This window comes from Pituophis catenifer, unplaced genomic scaffold (genome assembly GCF_029215685.1).
Source record: "Pituophis catenifer annectens isolate HBS135680 unplaced genomic scaffold, rPitCat1.0.hap2 SCAF_10, whole genome shotgun sequence".
In the NCBI taxonomy this organism is placed as follows: Eukaryota; Metazoa; Chordata; class Lepidosauria; order Squamata; family Colubridae; genus Pituophis; species Pituophis catenifer.
In genome coordinates, this window is record NW_027256890.1 from 12751611 (window position 1) to 12777987 (window position 26377).

A 26377-nucleotide genomic window follows, 5' to 3' on the forward strand; every position below is an offset into this window, starting at 1 on the left:
ATTCTGGGTTCACCAGAAGTAGGGAAACAGGCTGTTTCCTGCCTCTAGAGGGCCTGGGGTGGAATGGGGAAGGCCCGTTTTTCTTTCTCACCTGGCTCCAGAACCTCTCTATGCATCTGGGGAGGGCGAAAACAGCCTTCCCCATCCCCTCGGAGGCCCTCCGGAAGGCTCCAACGGCCCATTTTCCAACTCCCGGTTGGACAGGAAGTGCCTTTTTTGCTGTCCCCAGCCTCCAGAGACTCCTAGAAAGTCTCCGGAGGGCCTGGAAAGGAGGGGGAGGTTGCGCGCATATGCGCAGGGCGGGGCACATAGAATTACGGGTGTGGGCATGCGCATGCCCGAACCTCCCCTGCCCCCCCCCCTTGGCACGCGATGGCAAAAAGGTTAGCCATCACTGCTCTAGTGTATTAATAGTCAGGCTGCAGACTGGTTGCTAAATTCAGAAATAGCTTGGAGGAGGATGTAAAAGACACTCAAGGAAGTCAATCTGGAGAGCTAAAATAGCCGTTACGGCAAACTCATTGACCCAACCTTGAACGGTTTTTCTTTTTCCGGTGGGCCTTCGATCTTGGTGCTTTTCTTCCTGGGAAGCCCTGGGTCTGGTTCGGCACCGTTTCACCCAAAGCACGGTGTTTTGCTTTCCTTTAATGAAAAGAGTGTCTTTTTCATTAAACCCCTCGCTGGTTTACTGCCGCAACTTGCAACTCAAGACAGGACGAATTTTTGCTCTCTTGGTGATATATCTTGACAGAGAACAGGAGGGTGGAGGCGCCTGCTGTTATTCTTAGCTGAAATATTATGCTAAACATGGCCAGCCAAGGGTATTTATGGCTCGTAAGGATGCTGGCTGGGATGTGATTCATGAAAACATGATTGCATTGTATATATAGATAGATAGATAGAATAAACATGTTGCCTTAGATCTCTTGAATTCTATCCTGTTTCCCCAAGTAAGGAACAGCCCACCTGCCAAAGATCAAGGCAAATAAATTTTCTTTTCTTTTCTTTTTTTTCGGCAAGAGATTCTTCTGCCTAAATCCTCCCGTCCCTTGGTCTCTGCTCCTGCCTGCTGCCTGTTTTTCCTCTTCCACCAAATTCATTTCAGAAATCCTGCAGCCTCTTAAAATCTTTCACACCTCGCCACCAATTGACCAGAGATGGCATAAGGCAGCACCGCGTGAGCTGAATCAGCTGCCAAAAAAGCCAACACAGTTCTATCCCTAGCATTAACCGAGGGATAGAATCAAGATCACGTGAAGTGTTGGTAGAGCCTTGGTAGTACAGTGGTCTAAAGCACCCTGTTATTAAAACCAGCTGCCTGCAATTACTGCAGGTTCGAATCTCGCCAGGCTCAAGGTTGACTCAGCCTTCCATCCTTTCTAAGGTAGGTGAAATGAGGACCCAGTTTGTGGGGGCCATAAGCTGACTTTGTATAAAATATACAAAAGTATGAAGGCTATTGCTTAACGCATTGTAAGCCGCCCTGAGTCTCTGGAGAAGGGCGGCATATAAATCAAATTTAAAAAAAAAAGTGTTAATAATACCACTTAATAATGCCTTGGTAAGGCCACACTTGGGATACCCTGCCTTTTATCCCTAGAGCTAGGGTAGGGCTTCGCTAGCAGTGGTGGCTCTTCCGTCCAAGGACCGGACCATAGATTTCCACTGCTCTCCTCTCCTCTGTGCATCCACGCATCAGGCACTAGACCCAGCTGTTCCTCCTCTTCGTCATCAGCCACTTCCAGACCTGAAGGCTGTTGACTCTCCATCTGAGGACTGATGGACGGCCCAGGCTCCGCCACTCACTCTCTCTCTCTCTGATAGCTCCATTCCCTCTTCCCCCACGGAGGTCCCAGGTGGCCCTGATGCTGACCCTGACTCCCACCCCTCCTCCTCCTCCTCTGATTCGGCTGTTGGAGGGGCCGGCGGCCGTCAGACCACAACAACAGCTATGTCAGCATTAGCCTCCAGAAGCTCTTAAGAGAACATTTCAGCAGTTCCTTCTGTGTTCCTCCTAAAAGGCATGCAAAGATCAGACACTTGGGGCAAATGCTAAAAATACAATATCTTTGGCTTGCGAGATGGATTTCTGAACAAAAATCGCTTCGGGATGAATTCAGAAGGTGGGTTTCCTGTTAAGGGAGAATATTTTTTTTTCCGTAAACATTTTTATTATTATTATTATTATTATTATTATTATTATTATTATTATTATTATTATTATTATTATTTATCGAATTTATATACCGCCCTACTCCCGAAGGACTCAGGGCAGTGAACAGCCAAAAGATAAAATACATATAATACAAATGTTAAAAAAAACCATTAAAATACAATTAAATAATTTGGCCCAGAAAACAAAATTTAAAAACCCCAATTTTTGCTTCTCGTGGTGAAGTGGAGAGACGGCGAGCAATTACAGGCAGCCCTCAACATGGGGCAACGGTCGTAAGGGTCCCAAGTCACTTTTTCCCCCCCATTGCCGTCGTAACTTTGAATGGTCACTAAATGAACGGTTGTAAGTCAAGGACTAGCTGTACATCATAGAACCGTGATGGTGAACCTATGACACGCGTGCCAGAGGTGGCATGCAGAGCCCTCTCTGTGGGCACACGCACCATCGCCAGCTGTTTCCGGTGTGCCAGCCAGCTGGTCTTTGCAGGCACCAGAGCGCCAGAAAAAGGCCTTGAAATGGCCCAGAAAACGGTCCCAAAACAGGCTGTTTTTCGGGCCGTTTTTTGGGTTGTTTTTCAGGCTGTTTCCTGGCCTGTTTTTCAGGCCATTTTTCAGGCTGTTTTTGGCCTGAAAAACGCCCCCAAAACTGTTGTGGTCCGCCAGCAGCCTGCGGAGCTGGCAGCGGAGTCGGACAGCGATGAGGCTGAGGAAGAACATGGGCCAGTCCTGGAGGCAGGGGAAGGCCCAGATGAGGGCTCTGCGTCGGAGGCAGAGATGGGGCCAGGGCCATCAGGGAGCGATGTGCGGACTCCGGAGCCTCCAGAGGCTGACAGTAGAGAGGCAGAGGAACAGGAGGAGCCTGTTCCTAGTGCACGTATGAGAAGAGCTGCCAGAAAGCAGGAGCAGATAAAGCAGAGAGGACGACTCGGGAGTAAGGCCAGGAGATGATTGGCCCCTCCCATAAGGCTTAAAAGACCAGCAACGACTCTTGGCCTCTTTGCCGGAAAACAACGTTGAGAGATTTGCTTCTTGTTTGGATGTATTTCTTTCTAGTCGGCGTCTTCTGCTTCTGAACTTTTGCCAAGAAAAGCCTTTGGCAGTTTGCCTAATGATCCCAAGGTCGGTGATAAACGGAGGGATGGTGTTTTGAAGAATTTGCTTTAATTTAGTTTGGACTACGCTGAGAATGAGTTAATTCTCAGCTGTTCTAATAAAGTCTGTTTGTTTTCGAACTGTTTGCATTTAATACTAACTACTTGGGCCTGGGTCACAACAAAAGCGTCCTGAAAAATGCCCCGAAAACAGTCCCGAAAACGGCCAGCTGCATTAAGACAAATAGATGTGTTACGCTAACCATCTACGCTTGCTGGATTAGGCTATAACTTCTGCCTGTATGGTTTGCCTCCAGGCGCCTCCATCCAAATGTTTTTTCTAAGCTGATCAAAAGGATGATAACTCTGTATATTCCTGCTTTTTGCCTCCGGCCCCTGCTCTTCGGAGGCCCACGTGCCTCTGGAAATATAAGCAAAAGCGATTTGTTTGAAATGACTAAATAACTATACCGATTGGTCTATCCGCCTATCTGAGTTACCACGGTAACCTCGAGTGTTGTACCAAGTTTTATAACTAGCTTGTAGCATGGGGGGGGGGGGGTGAGGGCAAGAAACCTATTTTCTTATTTATGTCCTCGCGTCTGTTGTCTCTCTTACTAGTAAATTGAAATTCGAACATGTTAGGCGTTCGATATTATTTTTTTTTGCAGGCATTGTTCTTTTCCGACCGATACGAGAAGCTACTCATAGCATTTAGTCATACCTGCATCCTTGTATAGAAGGGATATGTGTATCAATGGATTTAAACAAGGAATAGTTGGGGGGGCGGTGGAAATCACAATGCATTTCTGCGTTAGCCACATTTCAATTTTATTTATTTACTTACTTACTTATAGCACTTACCGTGTTTCCCCGAAAACAAGACCCTGTCTTATATTTTTTTGAACCCCGAAATAAGGGCTTGAGCTTATTTTCGGGGAGGTCTTATTATTTTGGGGCGCGTGGAGCGAGACGGGGCTCCTCTTGCCGTCTTACCTGATTTTCATCTCTGTCTCCCTAACCCTAACAAGAGGAAATGGCAGGGACCGTCTGCGCATGAATTTAAATATTTTCAGGGAGGGCTTATTTTCGGGAGGGGGAGGCTTATTTTAGCACATGCGCTCAAAAGCCCGATTGGGCTTATTATCATCGGGATGTCTTACTTTAGGGAGAACAGGGTATTTCAGAATTATAATATCAATCTGTAAGTCAACCGCCAACAACCAGGAGGGAAGAGTTTCAGTCTCCCCATCTATACATTTCAAGATAATGGCAATTAACTGGTATATCTAGGAAGAGTAGGAGGGAGGGGAAAAACGACCATAAATGTTAATTTCATCCAGTAGAAAGGAAACAGGAGAGAGAAACCTGGAGCCGAGTACTCTTTTGTCTTTCTGAATTCTAACTTGAAAAGTTTTTTTTTCCCCCAATGCATTGAAAAGACAGATTGTCCCTTGAGCAAAGAGCCTCTTTTGTGATATCCCAGATCCTGCAGCTCAATGTTGCTGCTTTCACAGTCCTTCCCTTCAAACGGATGAGGAAGTTCTCAGAACTTCAAGCTTGAAAGATGGCCGCCTTGGTGTTCTCCTTGTGGTCCATCTTCCTATTTTCTCCAACCCACCTGTTAGGAGATGCTTGTTAAAGGTTCCCCTCGCACATCTGTGCTAGTTGTTCCCGACTCTAGGGGGCGGTGCTCATCTCCGTTTCAAAGCCGAAGAGCCAGCACTGTCCGAAGACGTCTCCGTGGTCATGTGGCCGGCATGACTCAACGCCAAAGGCACACGGAACGCTGTTCTCTTCCCACCAAAGGTGGTCCCTATTTTTCTACTTGCATTTTTTTAATGTGCTTTTGAACTGCTAGGTTGGCAGAAGCTGGGACAAGTCACGGGAGCTCACCCCGTTACACGGCGCTAGGGATTCGAACCGCTGAACTGCCGACCTTTCGATCGACAAGCTCGGCGTCTTAGCCACTGAGCTACCGCGTCCCTTGTAGATTCTTGTTAGCTTTATATATTTATCAAATGGCGAGAAATAGTTCTCTCCCTTCCTGCCCGCCTCCCCACACAGCTGAACCAAGAAACCAAAAAATTTCCAAAAAATGGAACCTTCTAGATGCAATGAACCAAGAGAAGATGGACAATATCTAAGCACAGGAGCCACGTTGTCAGGATGTTTTTTTTTTAATGGCTGTGTGACATTTGCGTTGATTCCTATTCACATTGCTTTATTCCTCGTGTCGATTCTTCCTCTGTTGTTGGGAAGAAAACGGAGACATCGCCATTGGTGGGGAGTCACAACCGTGAGTGCCAAGTTGTGTGCGTTAGGACAACTTTTGACGGAGTGATTTTGTTATTAGTTGGCTCAGTCGAGCGTTGTCTGGAAGCACAATTTCCTTCCAAAATTGTGGGTTTCGCGCTTCAGCCTGTATGTCTTCGTCCAGTCGTTTGCCTCCATTTTCTGACCGGTTTGGTTTATATCCAGCAGCATTCAAAACATCTGAGGTGGGCCGAAGCACTTCATCTTCACCCCCATTCTGCTTTTAATGAACCCCAGCTTTCTTTGCTTCGCAAAAGCATTGTCGCCTGGTACTTTGTCTGCCTCTCACTGAAGCGCTTATATTAGCTTTGCCTCTCTAAAATGCGTATGAAATGGCGGGCGCTTGTCATATGTCACCCCAAGGTGAACCCTAAATGGGAGAGGGCGGCCGGTTAGCTGTTGGCAACACCCTGTGTTCTGACCCAGCTCCCCAAACACGACAAACCCTCTGAAGTTAAATAAATGTTCCCTTTATTAGGAGCGCCAGCAGCCCCGGCAAAAAGTTTCTCTCTCACCGCAGGCTAACATGTCCAGCCGACAGGGAGATGAATAAATGTCTGTCACATCTATTCATCTCCACTCCCTGCCTTTTATCCCCAAAGCTTCGCTAGCAGCGGTGGCTCTTCCGTCCTGAGGACCAGCCCATAGATTTCCACTGTTCTCCTCTCCTCTGCCTTCTGCGCATCCGCACATCAGGCACTGGACCCAGCTGTTCCTCCTCCTCCTCATCAGCCACCTCCAGACCTGGGGGCTGTTGACTCTCCATCTGAGGGCTGACGGACGGCCCAGGCTCCGCCTCTCTCTCTCTCTCTCACACACAGCTCCATTCCCTCTTCCCCCTCGGAGCTCTCAGGTTGCCTTAATGCTGACCCTAACTCCCACGCCCCCTCCTCCTCCTCCTCCTGATTCGGCTGCTGGAAGGGCCAGTATCCAACAGGACACAACACCCTGGTTTTCCTCTCTTGTTGAAATAATCTCAAAAGAGTCACCTAACAGGTAATCTGCCTCTCCACACATCGTCAGTATCCCTCTTACGGAACTTAGCGTCTGTAGTCCACAGTGAGGAGAACATCAGGTTGGGAAACATAAATCCATTTGCTTTATACCGCGGTTCGAACATCTGCAGATCTGGCCAGACAATCACGGGCTGCCAGTTGCTTGCTGCTCTTGCATTCTTCCAACCCGAGGCCGTAGCATGAAAAGTAAACCTCTTAATGTCGAGTGCATCTTAACACATAACAATGGACAGCAGATCTTGAACCCGGGCATGGGTTTAAGCCTCAAGCATGTGCTGTTTTTGCAAAGCTGCATGATAAAAAAAAAAAACAAAACCTTCCAGAACGCCATTTGATGAAGTTTGGAAGTTGGCTGTCGGAAGACTCGTCGGCTTTGAAGTTCTCCGTCTCTTTTCTTAGATTTGTTTTCTGTTTTTTTTCCCCCCCCTCCCCGGTGTGTTGTTGTTCTTTTCGTGCAGGTGATTACGGATTTAGAAGAGCAGCTAAACCAGCTGACCGAGGATAACGCTGAGCTGAACAACCAGAATTTCTTCCTCTCCAAGCAGTTAGACGAAGCTTCGGGGGCGAACAACGAGGTGATTCAGTTGCGGAGCGAGGTTGACCATCTCCGTCGCGAGATAACGGAACGGGAGATGCAGCTCACCAGTCAAAAGCAAGTAAGTCCTCCCCGTTTCAGTTTGCAAAGGCCGGTACTCTCGTTCAACCATCCGACTAAATACATATTAGATGTTAGAACAATTCACCAGTGGAACAACTTGCCTCCAGAAGTTGTGAAGGCTCCGACACTGGAAGTTTTTAAGAAGAGATTGGACAACCATTTGTCTGAAGTGGTGTAGGGTTTCCTGCCTAAGCAGGGGGTTCGACTAGAAGACCTCCAAGGTCCCTTCCAACTCTGTTATTCTATTCTATTCTATTCTATTCTATTCTATTCTATTCTATTCTATTCTATTCTATTCTATTCTATTCTATTCTATTCTATTCTATTCCATTCCATTCCATTCCATTCCATTCCATTCCATTCCATTCCATTCCTATTCCTATTCCTATTCCTATTCCTATTCCTTTCTATTCTATTCTATTCTATTCTATTCTATTCTATTCTATTCTATTCTATTCTATTCTATTCTATTCTATTCTATTCTATTATTTCCTATTCCCTATGCCTATTCCTATTCCTATTCTTATTCCTATTTCATTGTATTCCATTCCATTCCATTTTATTCCATTCTATTCTGGTTTCTTATTCTATTTCATATTTCTCTTGTCTTCTCTTCTCTTCTGATTTCTTATTCTATTCTACTCTACTCTACTCTACTCTACTCTATTCTGATTTCTTATTCTGTTCTATTCTATTCTATTCTATTCTGGTTTCCTATTCTATTCTATTCTACTCTACTCTACTCTACTCTACTCTACTCTACTCTACTCTACTCTACTCTACTCTACTCTACTCTACTCTTTTCTCTTTTCTCTTTTCTCTTTTCTCTTTTCCTATTCCATTCTATTCTATTCTATTCTATTCTATTCTTTCTATTCTATTCTATTCTATTCTACTCTACTCTACTCTACTCTACTCTACTCTACTCTACTCTACTCTACTCTACTCTACTCTACTCTTTTCTCTTTTCTCTTTTCTCTTTTCTCTTTTCCTATTCCATTCTATTCCATTCCATTCTATTCTATTCTATTCTATTCTATTCTATTCTATTCTATTCTATTCTATTCCATTCTATTCTATTCTATTCTATTCTATTCTATTCTATTCTATTCTATTCTATTCTATTCTATTCTACTCTACTCTACTCTACTCTACTCTACTCTACTCTACTCTTTTCTCTTTTCTCTTTTCTCTTTTCTCTTTTCTCTTTTCCTATTCCATTCTATTCTATTCTATTCTATTCTATTCTATTCTATTCTTTCTATTCTATTGACTTGGTCTGAGAACAGGCGGTATAAACCACTGCATCTGGTTCATTCTTCCCCATTTTATGGCCTTGGAAACCCTGCCTCAGATTCTTCTGCTGTTCCCCTCTCCTATCTAACATGCACCATCCAGAACCGTGCCATCATGTGCCTCTTTCCTTGAAGAGGTTCAGTAAATGTTAAGAACCTCTTGGCAAGGAATCTAAAGGAGCTTTATTTTAGACGAGGATTATGCTCTCGATTATGAGCGGTGCAGTGGCAGCACTCGTCTCGCAGTCAGGAGGCTGTGAGTTCAATCCTAGGTAGAGACAGATATTTCTCTCTCTCTGCACAATGAGAATATATCTGCTGATTATAACTCCGTACTGGCGACAGGAAGGGCATCCGGCCAGTAAAACACTCAGCTCCATTCAGTTGCCCAGACTCCACCCCGCAAGGGATTATGGGGTCTTTAAAAGAAGATATAAGCCTTAATGCTGAGTGGTGCGGTGGCCTAGCCGTGGAGCACTTTCTTCACAATTGGGAGGCTGTGAGTTTGATCCCTGATAGAGACAGATATTTCTCTCTCTCGGCACATGAGAATGTATTCTGCTGATTATAACTCCGTACTGGCGACAGGAAGGGCATCCAGCCAGTAAACCCTCAGCTCCATTCAGTTGCCCAGACTCCACTCATTAAAAGGAGGTGATGGTTATGCTCTCGAGCTAAACTTCACCGGGGAGGAAAAAAAAAAAAAATCTGCTGGGGATTTCTTTTTAGACCATGGAGGCCTTAAAGACCACCTGTACTATGCTGGAGGAGCAAGTGATGGATCTGGAGGCTCTGAACGACGAGCTCTTGGAGAAGGAGCGCCAGTGGGAGGCGTGGAGAAGTGTTCTGGGAGACGAGAAGACCCAGTTTGAGTGCCGGGTGCGGGAACTCCAGAGGATGTTGGATACGGAGAAGCAGAGCAGGTACGCGTTCTCTTCGGTTTGGGGTTTGGGTAAACGCAAAACGGTGGAAAAGGAAGGGGGGTTGAAAAACAGGATGTTAAAAAAATCCACGAGAACCTCTGGAAGACAGTGAATTCAATAAAGGAGAACATCTGTAGCTCAGGGTTGAAACGAGGGGTCCTTGGCGCTCTCTGAGCTTGGTGGTTTTCTTGCAGACGTTTCATTAACCAGCTACATAACATCATCATGTGTTTGACCTCGGGGAGGGCGGGAGGGGGGCGTGGCCAGAGTGGGCATCACTTGTGTTGAGTGGCACTTGTGATGGCCAAGTGCTAAACCAGGATTTCCCTCAGAACCTCCCTCATTCTAATTCCTTTCCTTTCCTTTCCTTTCCTTTCCTTTCCTTTCCTTTCCTTTCCTTTCCTTTCCTTTCCTTCCCTTCCCTTCCCTTCCCTTCCCTTCCCTTCCCTTCCCTTCCCTTCCCTTCTTCCTTTCATTTCCTTCCCTTCCCTTCCTTTCCCTTCTTCCTTTCCTTCCCTTCCCTTCCCTTCCCTTCCCTTCCCTTCCCTTTCCTTTCCTTTCCTTTCCTTCCCTTTCCTTTCCTTTCCTTCCCTTCCCTTCCCTTCCCTTCCCTTCCCTTCCCTTCCCTTCCCTTCTTCCTTTTCTTTCTTTTCCTTCCCTTCCCTTCCCTTCCCTTCCCTTCCCTCCTTCCTTCCTTCTCTTCTTTTTCCACCCTTCTTCGTTCTTCTTTCTTCTTCCTTCCCACCTCCTTATTTTTCCTTTCTTGCTCTCTTCCCACCTTCCCTTTCTTTTTCTTCGTCTTTCCCTTTTCTCCTTCCCTGTCCCTTCTTGCGTGCTCAAATGCAAAAGGGGAAACACTTCTCCTTTTGTTTTGCTTTTAGTTTGCTTTGCTAGCCCTCCGCCAGCGAAAACGGAGCCCGGTGGGGGCTGCGCCTCCACACCCCCCCCCCACTTCCCCTGAGCACCGTTTCAACTGGCAGAGGCATTGCGGGCCAGTCCTTCGCTGTTTCCAGGACAGCACCACAGCCCCCATGCCTTCAGTTTTGACACCCCTGTTTTAAACGAAGTATCTCTTCTCAAGATGAATTTACAGCGTAGTATTTTTCCGGTCGCTTTTTCAGAAAGGAAACATGGACGGGGGGACCAGGGAAAAGGTTTTAAAGAGTTTCAGGAAGCCAGGCTGTTGCAGCCTCGCTTTCTAAACCCGTTTATTCTTGGGCTCTTGATTAACATATATAGGCTATATACAGAACTTTATGCAAGAGCTTGACGTCGGGATACAGGGATTGGCTATTTGCCAGCCTCCTTCATCTAACCGATGCCATCTGGCCCTCATTTTTCTTCCGGATTCTCACGGTGCCAACTTGGTTCTCGTTCAGCAGAGAGCAGGTGTGGATAAGATGTAGGAAACCTAGGAAGAAGCCACTTGAATTGCCACTTAACCACTTTTTTTATACAAAGGGAACGATGGAGAGCCTCCTGTCATATTGCATTACAGTCTGGTTTGGAAGCGTTACTGCTTCGGACAGACAGGAAGGCTGTACGAGAGAGTGGTGAGGACAGCAGAAAATCTTATTGGGAGTTCACTTCCTTCTATCCAGGACGTGGCATATAAGCGATGCTTGAACAGGGTCCCCAGGATTGTGTGGGACGCTACACATCCTCTTCGTGACCTGTTTTCCTTCTGGGAGGGGGTCTTCGTGGTATCCGAAGCTGAACATCCAAAGTCAGGCACTGTTTTGTTCGGTGTAGCATCAGCCTGATGAACTCTCAAGTTTCCTCTTCCCGCTATGTATTCAGGATGGACAGTGATTAATATTTATATGTATTTATATATTAGGGCATACCCTGTTCCCCCCAAAATAAGACATCCCCCTGATAATAAGGCCAACCGGGCTTTGGAGCGTATGGCAATAAGGCCAAGCGCTTATTTCAGGGTTCAAAAAAAATATAAGACACGGTCTTATTTTGGGGGAAACACGGCAGGTATATATGTATGTACATAGCATGTGAATGTGCATGTTATTATGCATGTGTACACTTTTGAGAGCAGGTAACAAAGATTATCTATCAGCTATCAGTTGTCCGTCCGTCCGTCCATCCTATCTATCTATCTATCTATCTATCTATCTATCTATCTATCTATCTATCATCACCCATTTATCTATATCTATCTATCTATCTATCTATCTATCTATCTATCTATCTATCTATCTATCTATCTATCACCCATTTATCTATATCTATCTATCTATCTATCTATCTATCTATCTATCTATCTATCATCACCCATTTATCTATATCTATCTATCTATCTATCTATCTATCTATCTATCTATCTATCACCTATTTATCTCTCTATCCATCATCTATCTATCTATCTATCTATCTATCTATCTATCTATCTATCTATCACCCATTTATCTATATCTATCTATCTATCTATCTATCTATCTATCTATCTATCACCCATTTATCTATATCTATCTATCTATCTATCTATCTATCTATCTATCTATCTATCATCACCCATTTATCTATATCTATCTATATCTATCTATCTATCTATCTATCTATCTATCTATCTATCACCCATTTATCTATATCTATCTATCTATCTATCTATCTATCTATCTATCTATCTATCATCACCCATTTATCTATATCTATCTATCTATCTATCTATCTATCTATCTATCTATCACCTATTTATCTCTCTATCCATCATCTATCTATCTATCTATCTATCTATCTATCTATCTATCTATCACCCATTTATCTATATCTATCTATCTATCTATCTATCTATCTATCTATCTATCTATCTATCTATCATCTATCACCTATTTATCTCTCTATCCATCATCTCTCTATATCTATCTATCTATCTATCTATCTATCTATCTATCTATCTATCTATCTATCTATCTATCATCTATCACCTATTTATCTATCCATCATCTATCTATCTATCTATCTATCTATCTATCTATCTATCTATCTATCTATCACCTATTTATCTATCATCTCTATCATCTATCTATCATCTATCACCTATTAATCTATCTATCATCTAGCTATCTATCGAATGATGGCCTTCTGGCCTTCAAAAGAAAAGGTTTGGCTCTCTGCAAACTCCTTTCCTACTGATTCCATCCTTCTTGGGATCCTGGAAGGGAAGCAGACCGCACGAGTGGTATCAAGTCGGTGCTTATTCTCTTTCATACAGGGTGCGAGCCGACCAGCGAATCACGGAATCCCGCCAAGTCGTGGAGCTCGCGGTGAAAGAACATAAAGCGGAGATCTTGGCTCTCCAACAAGCATTAAAGGAACAGAAACTCAAAGCTGAGAGTCTCTCTGACAAGGTCGGTCGCTTAGCCAGGTTCACTTAACCATTGTGTGACTAACTTAACAACTGCGGCGATTCGCTTAACAACCTTGTGGAGAGAGGTGGTAAAATGGGGGCAAAACTTACTTAACAACTGTCTCGCTTAGACACAGAAATTTGGGGCTCAATTGTAGTTGTAAGTTAAGGACTGCTTGTATTGGCTGATGTTGTCCCAGAAAGCTCGGTTTCTTTTTGTGATGACCTGGGGCGTGGCACAAAGGCAACACAGCCAGAGAATAAGTTCGCTCGCACAGAGAGGGCCTCCTCAGGGTGCCGTCGGCCAGACAGTGTCGGCTGGCGACCCCCAGGGGGACAGCCTTCTCTGTGGCAGCACCCGCCCTCTGGAACGACCTGTCCCCTGAGATACGCACGATATCAGACCTCCGGACTTTTCGTCGGGTCCTGAAAACACACCTATTCCATCTAGCCGGGCTGGCTTGATCCCATCCCCTCAGTTTTTAATTGAATTTGGTTTTAATTGGGTTGTTTTTAATATCTTGGGCCGAAATTATTTAATTGTTTTTTAAATTGTTTTTAAATTTTATATGCAATGTTTTATCTTGGCTGTACACCGCCCTGAGTCCCGCAGGAGAAGGGCGGTATAGAAATAAAATAAAATAAATAAAAATAAATAAATAAATATTGTTGTAAGTCAAGGATTATTGTTGTAAATCAAGAGCCTGTAGTACAGTGGACTAAAGCACACTGTTATTAACATCTGCTGCTTGCAATTACTGCAAGTTCAAATCTCACCAGGCTCAAGGTTGACTCAGCCTTCCATCCTTTCTAAGGTAGGTGAAATGAGGACCCAGTTTGTGGGGGCAATAAGCTGACTTTGTATAAATATACAAAAGGATGAAGGCTGTTGTTTAACGCATTGTAAGCCGCCCTGAGTCTCCGGAGAAGGGCGGCATATAAATTAAAGCAAAAAAAAAAAAAAAGGATTTAGAAAATGGGGGGTGCAAAGTGAGAGAGACGAGTAGATTCAGAAAAGATTGGCTTTTCATGCCAGCGTCTGTTGAGACCCGTCCCCTTCCCTGTCCTAACCAGCTAAATGACTTGGAGAAGAAGCATGCCATGTTGGAGATGAATGCCCGGAGCTTACAGCAGAAGCTTGAAACGGAACGCGAACTCAAACAGAGGCTTCTGGAAGAGGTAAAGTCTCCTGCTCCCTACCCGAAAGATCGTGACTCCTTTCTGCAAGATTGAAACTGGCAAACTGGATTCCTCCTGGAATCATTATCTTATCAGCTGGGGGTTTAAATTGCTGGTTTTCAAATTGGCAGCTTGGAGAGGTGCAGACTTTTTAAGTTCCTGCGGACGGAGGGATAAAGTCTGCACATCTTAAAGTTGCCGAAGTTGGGAAATACTAGTTTAAATTTTGATATAACCCCAAAATATGGCCCCTCCCTCCCTCTCTTATAATTGTTCTCTGTGTTACTTTCAAGTCTCCTCTTTCTGTCTTTCTCACCTTTCTTTCCATCCTTCCCACCCTCCCTCCCTCCCTTATAAACTTTATCTCTTTCAATTCCTCCTTTCTGTCTTCCTTCCTTCTTCCCTCCCTCCCTTATAAACTTTCGCTTCATCTCTTTCAATTCTTCTTCCTTCCTTCCTTCCTTCTTTATAATTGTTATCTTGATCACTTTTAATTCTCCTTCCTTCCTCCGTTATAAACTTTCTCTTTATCTCTTTCAATTCTTCTCCTTCCTTCCTTCCTTATAATGGTTATCTTTATCACTTTCAATTCTCCTTCCTCCCTCCCTTATAATCTCTCTTTCAATTCTTTTCCTTCCTTCCTTCCTTCCTTCCTTTCTTCCTTCCTTCCTTCCTTCCTTCCTTCCTTCCTTCCTTCCTTCCTCTCTTTCAATTCTTCTCCTTTCTGTCTTCCTCCCTCCCTCCCTCCCTCCCTATTTTCTTCTTAAGCTCCAGACTTTCCTTCCTTCTCTTTTCCCTCTCATCTCCTTCCTTCCTCCCTCCCTCCCTTCCTTATAATCTCTTTCAATCCTTCTCTTTTCTGTCTTCCTCCCTCCCTCCCTCCCTCCCTCCCTATTTTCTTCTTAAACTCCAGACTTTCCTTCCTTCTTTTTCCCTATCTCATCTCCTTCCTCCCTCCCTCCCTCCCTTATAATCTCTCTTTTAATCCTTCTCCTTTCTGTCTTCCTCCCTCCCTCCCTCCCTCCCTCTCTCCCTCAACTCCAGACTTTCCTTCCTTCTCTTTTTCCCTATCTCATCTCCTCCCTCCCTCCCTCCCAGTTTTATCATCTCTCTTTCAATCCTTTTCCTTTCTGTCTTTCTCTTAATCCTCCCTCCCTCCCTCCCTCCCTCCGAATACTATTTTATCATAGCCGTCCTGGGTTTTTGTCTCCTTCCCAGCAAGCCAAGCTGCAGCAGCAAATGGATTTGCAGAAAAACCACATCTTCCGTCTGACGCAAGGCCTCCAAGAGGCTTTGGACCGGGCCGATCTTTTGAAGACCGAAAGGAGCGACTTGGAATACCAGCTGGAAAATATTCAGGTAAAGAGAAGAAAGCATCGCGCAGGCCCCCGAGAATAATTTTATACGGATTTCACTTTTTAACGTTTCGGCTCGGGTTTGTTTTGGGCACCCGTGTGGTGATTCCTGGTTTTTTTTTTCTTTTCTCCCCTTTTTCGTGTCGCAAAGGTCCTGTACTCCCACGAGAAAGTGAAAATGGAAGGCACTATTTCCCAGCAAACCAAGCTTATAGATTTCCTCCAAGCGAAGATGGATCAGCCGGCCAAGAAGAAAAAGGTGTGGAAAATATATGAACGCAAAAAAAAAAATTAACCAGCAGGCAGGAGGCAGCAGCTCGCTGTCCGAAATGCTAAGGCTGGGGGAATGAAGGGGGCTTCCAGATGGCCCCCAAATCCCACTGGATTTCCCCCCCCCCCAAAGGCTCCTTAAGTTTGTCTTTGGACCCCGGCCTCTGTAGTTGCCTTGTGTACAAGCGGTCCTTGACTTAACAACCGGTCGCTTAGAGGCCATTCAGAGTTACAGCGCCACTGGGAAAAGTGACCTATGACCGTTTTTCACACTTAACGACCGTTGCAGCATCCCTAGAGTAACGTGATCAAAATTGAGATGCTTGGCAACGGACTCGTATTTTTGACGGTCGCCGTGTCCCCCGGGGGAGGGGAGGGGGGCTGCGTGATCCGCTTTTGCGACCTTCTGACAAGCGAAGTCGATGGGGCAGCCCAGATTTGCTTAACGACCAGGTTACTCATTGAACGACTGCAGTGATTCACTTAGCAAACTGCAGCTAGAAAGGTCCTAAAATGGGGGCAACAGTTACTTAACAGCCGTCTCGCTTAGCAGCGGAAAGGTTGGGCTCAATCGCGGTTATAAATTGAGGACTAACTGTACTAATCCGGGCAAGTGGCTGTCCGGTTTCCTCTTCTTGTGAGCCTGGGTGATGATCTCTGTGAGACGGGCCAAGCTGGGGAGAGAAATTATCTTTAAAATGCTTGACCAGGCAATTGGGGGAGGAGAAGGAGGGGAGAAGGAAGAGGGGAAGAGAGAAGGAAGAGGGGAGGAGAGAGGAGGAAAGGAGAAGGAGGAAGAGGGGAGGAGAAAGAAGGGAGGAGGGAAGAAGGAAGAGGGGAGGAGAGAAGGAAGAGGAGGAGAGAAGAAGGGAGGAAAGGATGAGAGAAGGAAAAGGACAGGAGAGAGGAGGAGAGGAGAAGGAGGAAGAGGGGAGGAGAGGAGGAGGGGAGGAGAAAGGGGAGAAGTGGAGGAAGAGGAGGGAAGAAGGAGGAGGGGAGGAGAGAAGGGAGGAAAGGAGAAGGAAGAGGGGAGGAGAGGAGGGAGGAGGAGGGAGGAGGAAGAGGGTGGAGGGGAGGAGAAAGAGGGGAGAAGTGGAAGAAGGGAGGAGGGAAGAAGGAAGAGGGGAGGAGGGAAGGAAGAGGAGGAGAGAAGGGAGGAAAGGAGGAGGAGGAGGAGAGAAGGAAAAGGACAGGAGGAAGAGAAAAAAGGGAGGAGGAAGAGGGGAGGGGAGGAGAAAGAGGGGAGAAGTGGAAGAAAGGAGGAGGGAAGAAGGGAGAGGAGAGGAGAGGGAGGAGAAAGGGGAGGGGAGGAGAGAAGGAAGAAGGGAGGGAGAGGAGGAGGAGGGGAGAAGGAAAAAGGGAGGAGAAAGAGGGGAGGGGAGAAGGAAGAGGGGAGGGGAGGAGAAAGAGGGGAGAAGTGGAGGAAAGGAGGAGGGGGAGAAGGTGGACGGGAGGAGGAGGAGGAAGAGGAGGCCCTCAGACCCTCTGGTCTGCAGTTAGCGAGCTTTCCCTTCCCCCCCCCCCAGGAGGCAACCATCACTGACCAGGAGTTAGGAGCTGTCTGTGTGTTTCTGTTGCTAGGGCCTGTTTAGTCGACGGAAAGAGGACCCTTCTTTGCCCACACAGGTTCCTCTGCAGTACAAGCTGAAGGTGGCTCTGGAGAAGGAGAAAGCCCGCTCGGCGGAGCTGGAGGAAGCCCTGCAGAAAACCCGCATCGAACTCCGATCGGCTCGGGAGGAAGGGTAGGGGGAAAAAAACGCTTGAAAAAGTCGCATCGAGCAAGAGGAGGGGTCTTTTTGGTTTTCCTTCGCAGTCCCGAGCAGCCCCACCCACCCCCACTCCGTCTCGTCCTTGACGTCTTTTGTTTCTCTCTCTCTCTCTCTCTCTCTCTTCCCACTTTCCCTGCCGCCCCCGTCGTTGACTGTTTACCCATCCAAAACTTTTAAATAAAAGAAAGCAAGGCTGCAGGCTGTCGGTCTTACGGTTCCGTAGAACCACGGCGGCTGCTACTGCTGTTGTTGTTTCTTCTTCTTCTTCTTCTTCTTCTTCTTCTTCTTCTTCTTCTTCTTCTTCTTCTTCTTCTTCTTCTTCTTCTTCTTCTTCTTCTTCTTCTTCTTCTTCTCCTTCTCCCTTCTCCTTCTCCTCTCCTTCTCCCTCCTTCTCCTTCTCCTTCTCCTCCCTCCTCCTTCTTCTCTTCTCCTCCTTCTTCTTCTCCTTCTCCTTCTTCTCCTCCTTCTCCACCTCCTCCCTCCTCCTTCTCCTTCCTCTTCTTCTTCTTCTCCTTCTCCTTCTCCTTCTCCTTCTCCTTCTCCTCCTTCTCCTTCTCCTTCTCCTTCTCCTTCTCCTTCTCCTTCTCCTTCTCCTTCTCCTTCTCCTCCTCCTCCTTCTTCTTCTTCTCCTCCTTCTTCTTCTCCTTCTCCTCCTTCTCCTTCTCCTTTTCCTTCTCCTTCTCCTTCTCCTTCTCCTCCTTCTCCTTCTCCTTCTCCTTCTCCTCCTCCTCCTCCTCCTCCTCCTCCTACTCCTCATCCTTCCTCCTCCTCTCTTCTCCTTCTCCTTCCTCTTCCTCTTCCTCTCCTTCTTCCTCTTCCTCTCCTTCTTCCTCTTCCACTTCCTCTTCTCCTTCTCCTTCTCCTTCTCCTTCTCCTTCTCCTTCTTCTTCTTTTTCTTCTTTGTCCCTCTCGGAGGAGGAGTTAACTAACTATTTGTGTGTGTCTGTAGCTGCCCATAGGAAAATTACAGATCACCCTCACCCATCCACGCCTGCCACGGCCAGGCAGCAGATCATCATGTCTGCCATAGTTCGGTCACCAGAACACCAGCCCACGCCCATCAGCCTGTTGGCACCTCCCTCCAGCCGCAGAAAGGAGGCCTCCACGCCAGAGGGTAAGGCTTGGGGAGGTGGGTGGGTGTTGGCTTCTGGAGGGGTTTCTGGACCAGATAAACCGGTGACCCCCTCCGACTGAATATGGTGCCCCGGCTTCCTAATAGTGCCGAGCTGGGATCGAAGCGTGGTCAGCAGGTCGGGCAAAACACGGACTGTTTAGCACAAGGGTCTGTAACCTTGGCGACTTTACGACTTTGTGGACTTCAACTCCCAGAATTCCTCAGCCGGCTGAGGAATTCTGGGAGTTGAAGTCCACAAAGTCGTAAAGTCACCAAGGTTACAGACCCCTGGTTCAGCAACCAGCCAAAAGCCAGGCTAATCGTAAAGTTCCTAGATATAAAACCAGAATACAGGTAGCCCTCGACTTACTGCCTCAATGGAGCTCCAGATTTTCGTTACGAGACGAGACAGTTGTTTAAGTGAGTTTTGCCCCGTTTTTAGGACCTTTCTTGCCATAGTTGTTAGTAAGACAATTGTGAAGTGAACCTGGCTTCCCTCTTGATTTTGCTTCTCAGAAGGTCACAAAAGCGGATCGCGTGACTTTGGGACACTTGAACCGTCATAAATACAAGTCATTTGCCACATAAACCCGGGTTTATTCCGAGCTGGTTTAATGTCAGCTGTCCAGTTGGCGAACCAGAAAAAGAAACTCCGGGGATATTATTTTACCAAGAGTGTATAAAACTTTACCCAATAAAATCCACATTGGCACAGAAGAAGCAAAGCCAGTTCTGGGATTCCCCGCGCAAAAGCAAGCATAGTTAATTCTCCCTTTCCCCCAAGGGCCGCCCACAGTCCGTTACGTCCACCAATCAGTTCTGTTCATTTTGCTATGGGAGCCAGCCAGCCACGCTGTGACATCTGCTCGGGTGTCCTTGAAGTGGGTGGGAGCACCTGGCGATGCAGTTGGATGCAATTGCCCCCATCCGGCCTGGGGAATTGTGGGAGTTGAAGTCCACCAGTCTTAAAGCTGCCTGCAAGGTTGGACAGCCGCCATCAACCTTCACGGTTAGGAATAGTTAGTGAAGGACCGTCATATCCACAACGTTGCTTTCAAGAGGATTCAGAGAAGCTGGAAAGGGTTTTCGAGAAGGCACGGCTGGCTGGGGAATTCTGGGAGGTGAAGTCCACAAGTCTTAAAGCTGCCAAGGTTGGACTCTCCAGGCCTATAGTATAAACAAACTGTAGTTTAGGAGGTGGCAATCGGTTGGTTGCTTGAAAAAGGGAGTTGAGAGAAAACTAGGAACATCAGCAGAGCTAAAACAACTTCAAAGCCCAATTAAGATCCGAATTCCAACTCGTTCCAGCAAGGATCCAAGGACATCAGCTCCCCTCTCTTCCATGGATTCCAAGCAATAGTGCTTAGACTTATATACCGCTTCATAGTGCTTTCCAGCCCTCTCTAAGCGGTTTTACAGAGTCGGCCTCTCGCCCCCAACAATCGGGTCCTCATTTTACCGACCTCGGAAGGACGAAGGCTGAGTCAATCTTGAGCCTGGTGAGATTCGAACTGCCAAATTGAAGGCAGCCGGCAGTCAGCAGAAGTAGCCTGCAGTACTTCACTCAAACCACTATGCCATCCAGAGTTGGATTTCACATAATTTTACCACCGGTCCGCCGTGTACCAAAAATGTGAGCACGTGTGACCTTCCCACTCACATGCGCGGCTTGTACGCAGGAACGCGGCTTAGAAAACGTGGCTAAACAGGACGGCATAGCGCCGGGGTGGGTCAGCCGGCCCACCCTCAGGTCGCCACTACCAGTTGCCACTGATGCTCATAATGCTTGATCTCCAAAAGCCACATAGTATTCAGATCCGCACGCGAGTGGACGAGAATCCCTGCGCCATCAACGATTTATCTTTTTTCTCTGTGTGATTTCTCCGTCTTTCCTTGTAGGGTTTGGGTGTCGTCCTGTCCTAAATGTCCCAACGACGGCTTGTCTTTGACTCCCCTATCTGTCCATGTGATTCGGTCATGTGACCAAGAACTTTTTGTCCAGTTCTGCCCCAGGAGTGTGAACGGGAGAGCCCTCCCCAGTTTTCAGTCCGTCGTCCCCCCCCCCAAGTTACGACTTCATTGTATTGTTTTCTGAAAGCTCTGTTGGGAACTAATGATGGTTTACTTTACAGGAGTGTTAACTATTACTGAGATAATTATATGAAGTTCTGAGAACTCTCAGAGCTTGGTGTAAGCACTAATTATCTCGATTTTCGTTTGTAGAGGTGTTAAATGACTAACTGGCACGTCTACGACGTTTAATTCCAGAGTTCCCCAAATTTGAACAATATCCTTATAGTAACTAACTCGCTCACCAAACTTTGCATCAGCTGCCAAAGAGCAGAACTGTTTGAGTCCCGCTGCTCTTGAAATACACCTCCTTAGTTCTTTACAGAAGGTTTTTTTACCCCAATAAACGCCTTTAATTACCAATTATTACCAATTATTTACCAATTATTTCTCAAATTTCTGATTTTGCCTGGGTTGGCTTTCCCAAGCCTTGTTAGAAAGCCAGGCTGGATAAGTCCTTCTGCGATTCTTTAAGGCAGCCCTGTATTTTCTCAGGATCTCATGGCGGTCTCGGAGGAAAAGACAAAGCTGCTTTCAAAAGTGGCCCCCAAAATGTGACAGACCATTTCCGAGCTACCCAAAGTAGATTTTTCTCATTATTTCCAGAGCAAGGGCAGACCTCAGCGATCAATTGGTTTTGACGACAAATGGGTATTTTACCGTGAAAAGAAAATTTGGATAAAATTTCAATTATTTGTGTTAGGCAGGAGGGACGTGGTGGCCTAGCGGTTAAGATGCTGGGCTTCTTGACCGGAAGGTGGGCAGTTCAAAACCCAAGCACCACATGGATGGGTGGGTGGGCGGATGGATGAACAGACGGACAGATGGACGGATAGACAGATAAATGTGAAAATGGATAGATAGATGGATAAATGCATGACAGATGATAGAATAGATAGATAGATAGATAGATAGATAGATAGATAGATAGATGGATAAATGCATGACAGATGATAGACTAGATAATGATAGATAGATAGATAGATAGATGATAGATAGATAGATAGATAGATAGATAGATAGATAGATAGATAGATAATACATAGTTAATTGATAGATAATAGATAATTGATAGATAGATAGATATAGATAGATAGATAGATAGATAGATAGATAGATAGATAGATAGATAGATAATACATAGTTAATTGATAGATAATAGATAATTGATAGATAGATAAATAGATAATAGATTGATAGATAATACAGATAGATATTTGATAGATTAGATAGATATTTACAGATAGATATTTGATAGATAATACATTGATAGATTAGATAGATAATAGATTGATAAATAGATAATAGATTGATAGATAATACATAGATAATTGATAGATTAGATAGATAGAGATAGATAATTGATAGATAGGATAGATAGATGGATGGATGGATAGATGATAGATAGATTGATAGATAGATTGATAGATAATTGATACTGTGTTTCCCCGAAAGTAAGACCCTGCCTTATATTTTTTTGAACCCTTAAATAAGTGCTTGGCCTTATTGCCATGCACTCAAAAGCCTTATTATCAGGGGATGTCTTATTTTGGGGGAAACAAGGTAGATAATTGATAGATAATAGAGGGAGGGAGGGAGGGAGGGAGGGAGGGAGGGAGGTTTTAGCATTGATCTGTATGTACCTTAGAGAGTTGGTCCTTTGTCCAATTAATGGAAACATGCTCTTTTCCATAGAGTTTAATCGGCGCCTTAAAGAACGCATGCATCACAATATTCCTCACCGTTTCAACGTGGGACTGAACATGAGAGCTACCAAATGTGCTGTTTGCTTAGACACGGTGCACTTTGGACGCCAGGCTTCGAAGTGTCTTGGTAAGCAGGCGGGGGGCAAGCTGAAGAGGGGTACCTGAGCAGGTGATCGAGATATGCTTTTATCAGGAAAGAGGTCCTTAGGAGGAGGAGGGGTGGGAGGCTTCGTATGGACCTGAAAATAAGCCCCATATATTTCCACATCGTTTTGGTGCCCAGTTTTAAAAAGTACGGGGAATCTGAAATGTGTATTGCTGTATTTTTCGGACTATAAGATGCACTTACCTTTTTGGGGGAGGAAAACAAGAAAACAAAAATCTGCCTGTGCCTCCCAGCAATTTGCCTCCTTGCAGCAAACAGTAAACAGCCTGTTTCAGTTTCATTTTCAGCACAGCCTGATTAGCACAAGAAAAAAAAATTCCGCCTCTTTCTCCCAGAAATTTGCCTCCTTGCAGCAAACAGCCGGTTTCAGCTTCAACTTGATTAGCACAAGCAGCTGATTGTCAGTTGGATCGGCCTCCCAAAGATCAGCTGTTTCAGGCTGCAGGGATTATCATAGTTTATTGCCGCCTTGGTGCGTCCCATTTTCCGGGCGGGTGGGGCTACTTTCGGTGTATAAGATGCACCCACAAAACGGTAAAGACCTCATCTTGGAAGAATCACTATGTGTCATAGTGGTTTCGAGCTTCACAATTTCTCCGAAATCCTGTTTTTCCCTTTATGTTGCCAAGCAACATGGAGCTGAACAAAGCACTCTCCCTAAACCTCGATTGGCTTTCTTAAAAAGCCAAGTTTCTTTTGAGATCTTCACATTTTCTAAGAAGGCCAATCTTTCCCTGCGGAATAAGAAAGACGCAGGTTGGATTCGGATATCAGACTGGAACTGAGATTTTACCAATGTGGTGAATGGTTCAGAAACCAGGTTTGGACACCTATGCTAAGCCATGATGGCTGAGTCCACGCAAGCTAAACCCCAAATAGCTTTGGGGTTCAACACAGCCATCATCAGACATACATTCTTGGCAGCAAGAATCCTGCATCCAGTTTTGGCCACCACACTATAAAAAAGATGTTGAGTCTCTAGAAAGAGTGCAGAGAAGAGCAACAAAGAGGATGAGGGGACCGGAGGCTAAAACATTCGATGAACGGTTGCAGGAACTGGGCATGGCTAGTCTAGTGAAGAGAAGGACCAGGGGAGACAGGATAGCATCTTCCAATATTTGAGGAGCTGCCCCAGAGAGGAGGAAGGGGGTCAAGCTATTCTCCAAAGCACCTGAAGGCCAGACAAGGAACAATGGATGGAAACTGAACAAGGAGAGATTCAACATATAATATATATATACATATATATATATATATATATATACATACATACATACATACATACATACATACATACATACATATATATATATATATATATATATATATATTAATTTTGATTTATATGCTGCCGTTCTCCGGAGACTCAGGGCGGCTTACAATGTGTTAAGCAATAGCCTTCATCCTTTTGTATATTTATACAAAGTCAGCTTATTGCCCCCACAACTGGGTCCTCAATTTACCTACCTTAGAAAGGATGGAAGGCTGAGTCAACCTTGAGCCTGGCGAGATTCGAACCTGCAGTAATTGCAGGCAGCTGGTCTTAATAACAGGGTGCTTTAGACCACTGTACTACCAAGGCTCCTATATTTGTTTCTATATTTCTCCCTGTTTCTATATTTCTACATATTTCTATGTAGAAATAAGGAGGAATTTTCCGACAGAACAATCAACCCATGGAACGGAAGTTGCCTTCGGAAGTTGTGGGAGCTTCATCCCTGGAGGCTTTCAAGAAGAGACTGGACTGCCCTCTGTCAGAACTGGTTTAGGGCAGTGATGGCGAACCTTTTTGGCACCGGAGTGCCGAAAATGGTCGCATGGAAAACGTCGCACACGTGTGCGCGCGCCCTCGTCAATATTGCGCTCCGGAAAAGCCCAAACTTCCGGGTTCTGGCGCGCATGAAAACCCAACAATCAGCTTGCCGGCGAGCACGCGCACACTGTTTTTTCGGCACTGCTGCGCTTCAGGACATCTGATCGTTGTGTGCGCATGCATGCCAGAAACCCGGAAGACAAACAGGCAAGGCCTCGGATGCCAGGAGACATGGTTTCACATGCCACTTTGGGCACAGGTGCCATAGGTTCGCCATCACGGTCTCCTGCTTGGGAGGGGGGGTTGGACTAGATGACCTACAGGGTCCCTTCCAACTCTGTTGTTGTTGTTGTTGTTGTTGTTATTATTATTATTATTATTATTATTATTATTATTATTATTATTATTATTATTACTTCGATTTCTATACCGCCCTACTCCCGAAGGACTCAGGGCGGTGCACAGCCAGACAATAAAATACATCCATACAAAATTTAAAAGTAGAATAAAATCAAATTAAATAATTTTGGCTCCGACAAATTTAAAACCCCAAACTGTTTAAAACCAATTTTAAAATTGAATGTATAAAATACTAAAAGATATTTAAAAATTGAAAATCTTTTATGAAAGAGGGAGAAAATTAGGCCAGGCCCGCCTGGTGAAATAATAAAGTCTATTATTATTAATCTGTTAATCTTCCTTCTCCCCCACCCCACCCTTTTTTTTTTTCCTCTTTTTTTTTTCTTTTTAAGAATGCCAGATGATGTGCCATCCCAAATGTTCCGCCTGCTTGCCGGCCACTTGTGGCTTGCCGGCTGAGTACGCTGCCCACTTCTCTGAAGTCTTCTGCCGGGATAAATTGAATTCCCCAGGAATGCAGCTAAAAGAACCCGGCAGCGCTTTACGGATGGAAGGATGGATGAAGGTGCCCAGGTATAAACGTGAGTCTCTGCGCTGAACAGGCCAGCCCAGCTTTGAAGGCTGCTGAAGGAAGAGCAGCTCTTGGAGGCCATGGCTGAAGCCGCGGAGGACCGTTTTCTCTCGCTGACTTTTTCTTTTCTCATAGCATCGTCCCAACTTCCAGCTCGACCCGGAATCTTGGCGCGAAACTTCTAACCGAGACTTGTCCCGTCTCTGTTTTCAGAAATAATAAACGCGGCCAGCAAGGCTGGGATAGGAAGTACGTCGTTCTAGAAGGAACTAAAGTCCTCGTTTACGACACGGAAACGAGAGAAGGTAATATCTATATTTTCTCCCTCCATCCTGAGCTTCCCTGTTTTCCCTGACGCAACCATCCATCCACCTCTTACTTTGGGGAAGCGGGGAAACCGTTTTCTACTATAAGGTTCAAAAAGGATTCCCGTAGCGTCTTTTCCAGTGAACCAACTGCAGCATAAGTGGGTTTTATGTACGGTAGCAACTGGTTGGCCCAGCACCGGAAATGTGAGCACGCTTCGCTCGCTCGCGTGCGCCGTCTGTATATGCATGCAGTGTCAAAAACACAGCGATATAGGATGGGATATAGGCAGGCCCACCCGCAGGTTGTCACTATCGATTTGCCTGAACCGGCTGAATGCCAGCTCTGAACTGCAACTCACGAAAGTTTGCGACACTTAATCAAGTTGGTTGGTTAGAAAAGAGACTACTTCAATCCCTTTGGTTATGGTTATGTTTTTTGGGGGGCCCCTTTAAACGAACAAGCTTTCCCCCTATAACAGTGTAGAATGTTGCTCTTCAAAATGCTTTCACCTGGGGGGGGGGGGTCATTCAATTATTAGTTATTTCCTGAATTCCTTTGCCACCCAATGAACTCAGTTCAGTTGTGTTTTATTTACAACAATCGAAACCTAGATTTCTTGGAAAAAAAACAAACCTCAAGGAAAAAATAGCCTCAAGTTATTTTAAAAAAATGTAAATTTAACGAGAATAAAACAGTGGGATAAAATAAATAAAAATTCACAATGAAAACATAGCAATATGATTAAGAGATGGGGGGAGCAGGATGCACAGGGGGGAGGAAGAGGGGATCCGTTTTTATTTTGTACTATTTTGCTATTTTGCTTTATTATCTGCAGTATTTTGCTTTAATTTGCACAC

General features: G+C 45.5%; 1 protein-coding gene across 1 annotated transcript in view; it reads left to right on the forward strand.

Annotated features, from left to right (window-relative positions):
• The window catches only part of CIT (citron rho-interacting serine/threonine kinase), a 108520-nt gene that overhangs the window by 64593 nt on the left and 17550 nt on the right, over window positions 1–26377 (forward strand). The window contains 11 exon segments of the mRNA XM_070950566.1: window positions 7057–7254; window positions 9281–9474; window positions 12704–12839; window positions 13913–14017; window positions 15236–15376; window positions 15524–15631; window positions 17224–17381; window positions 18359–18525; window positions 22291–22428; window positions 25033–25213; window positions 25425–25516. Coding sequence (XP_070806667.1) covers window positions 7057–7254; window positions 9281–9474; window positions 12704–12839; window positions 13913–14017; window positions 15236–15376; window positions 15524–15631; window positions 17224–17381; window positions 18359–18525; window positions 22291–22428; window positions 25033–25213; window positions 25425–25516 — 1618 coding nt within the window.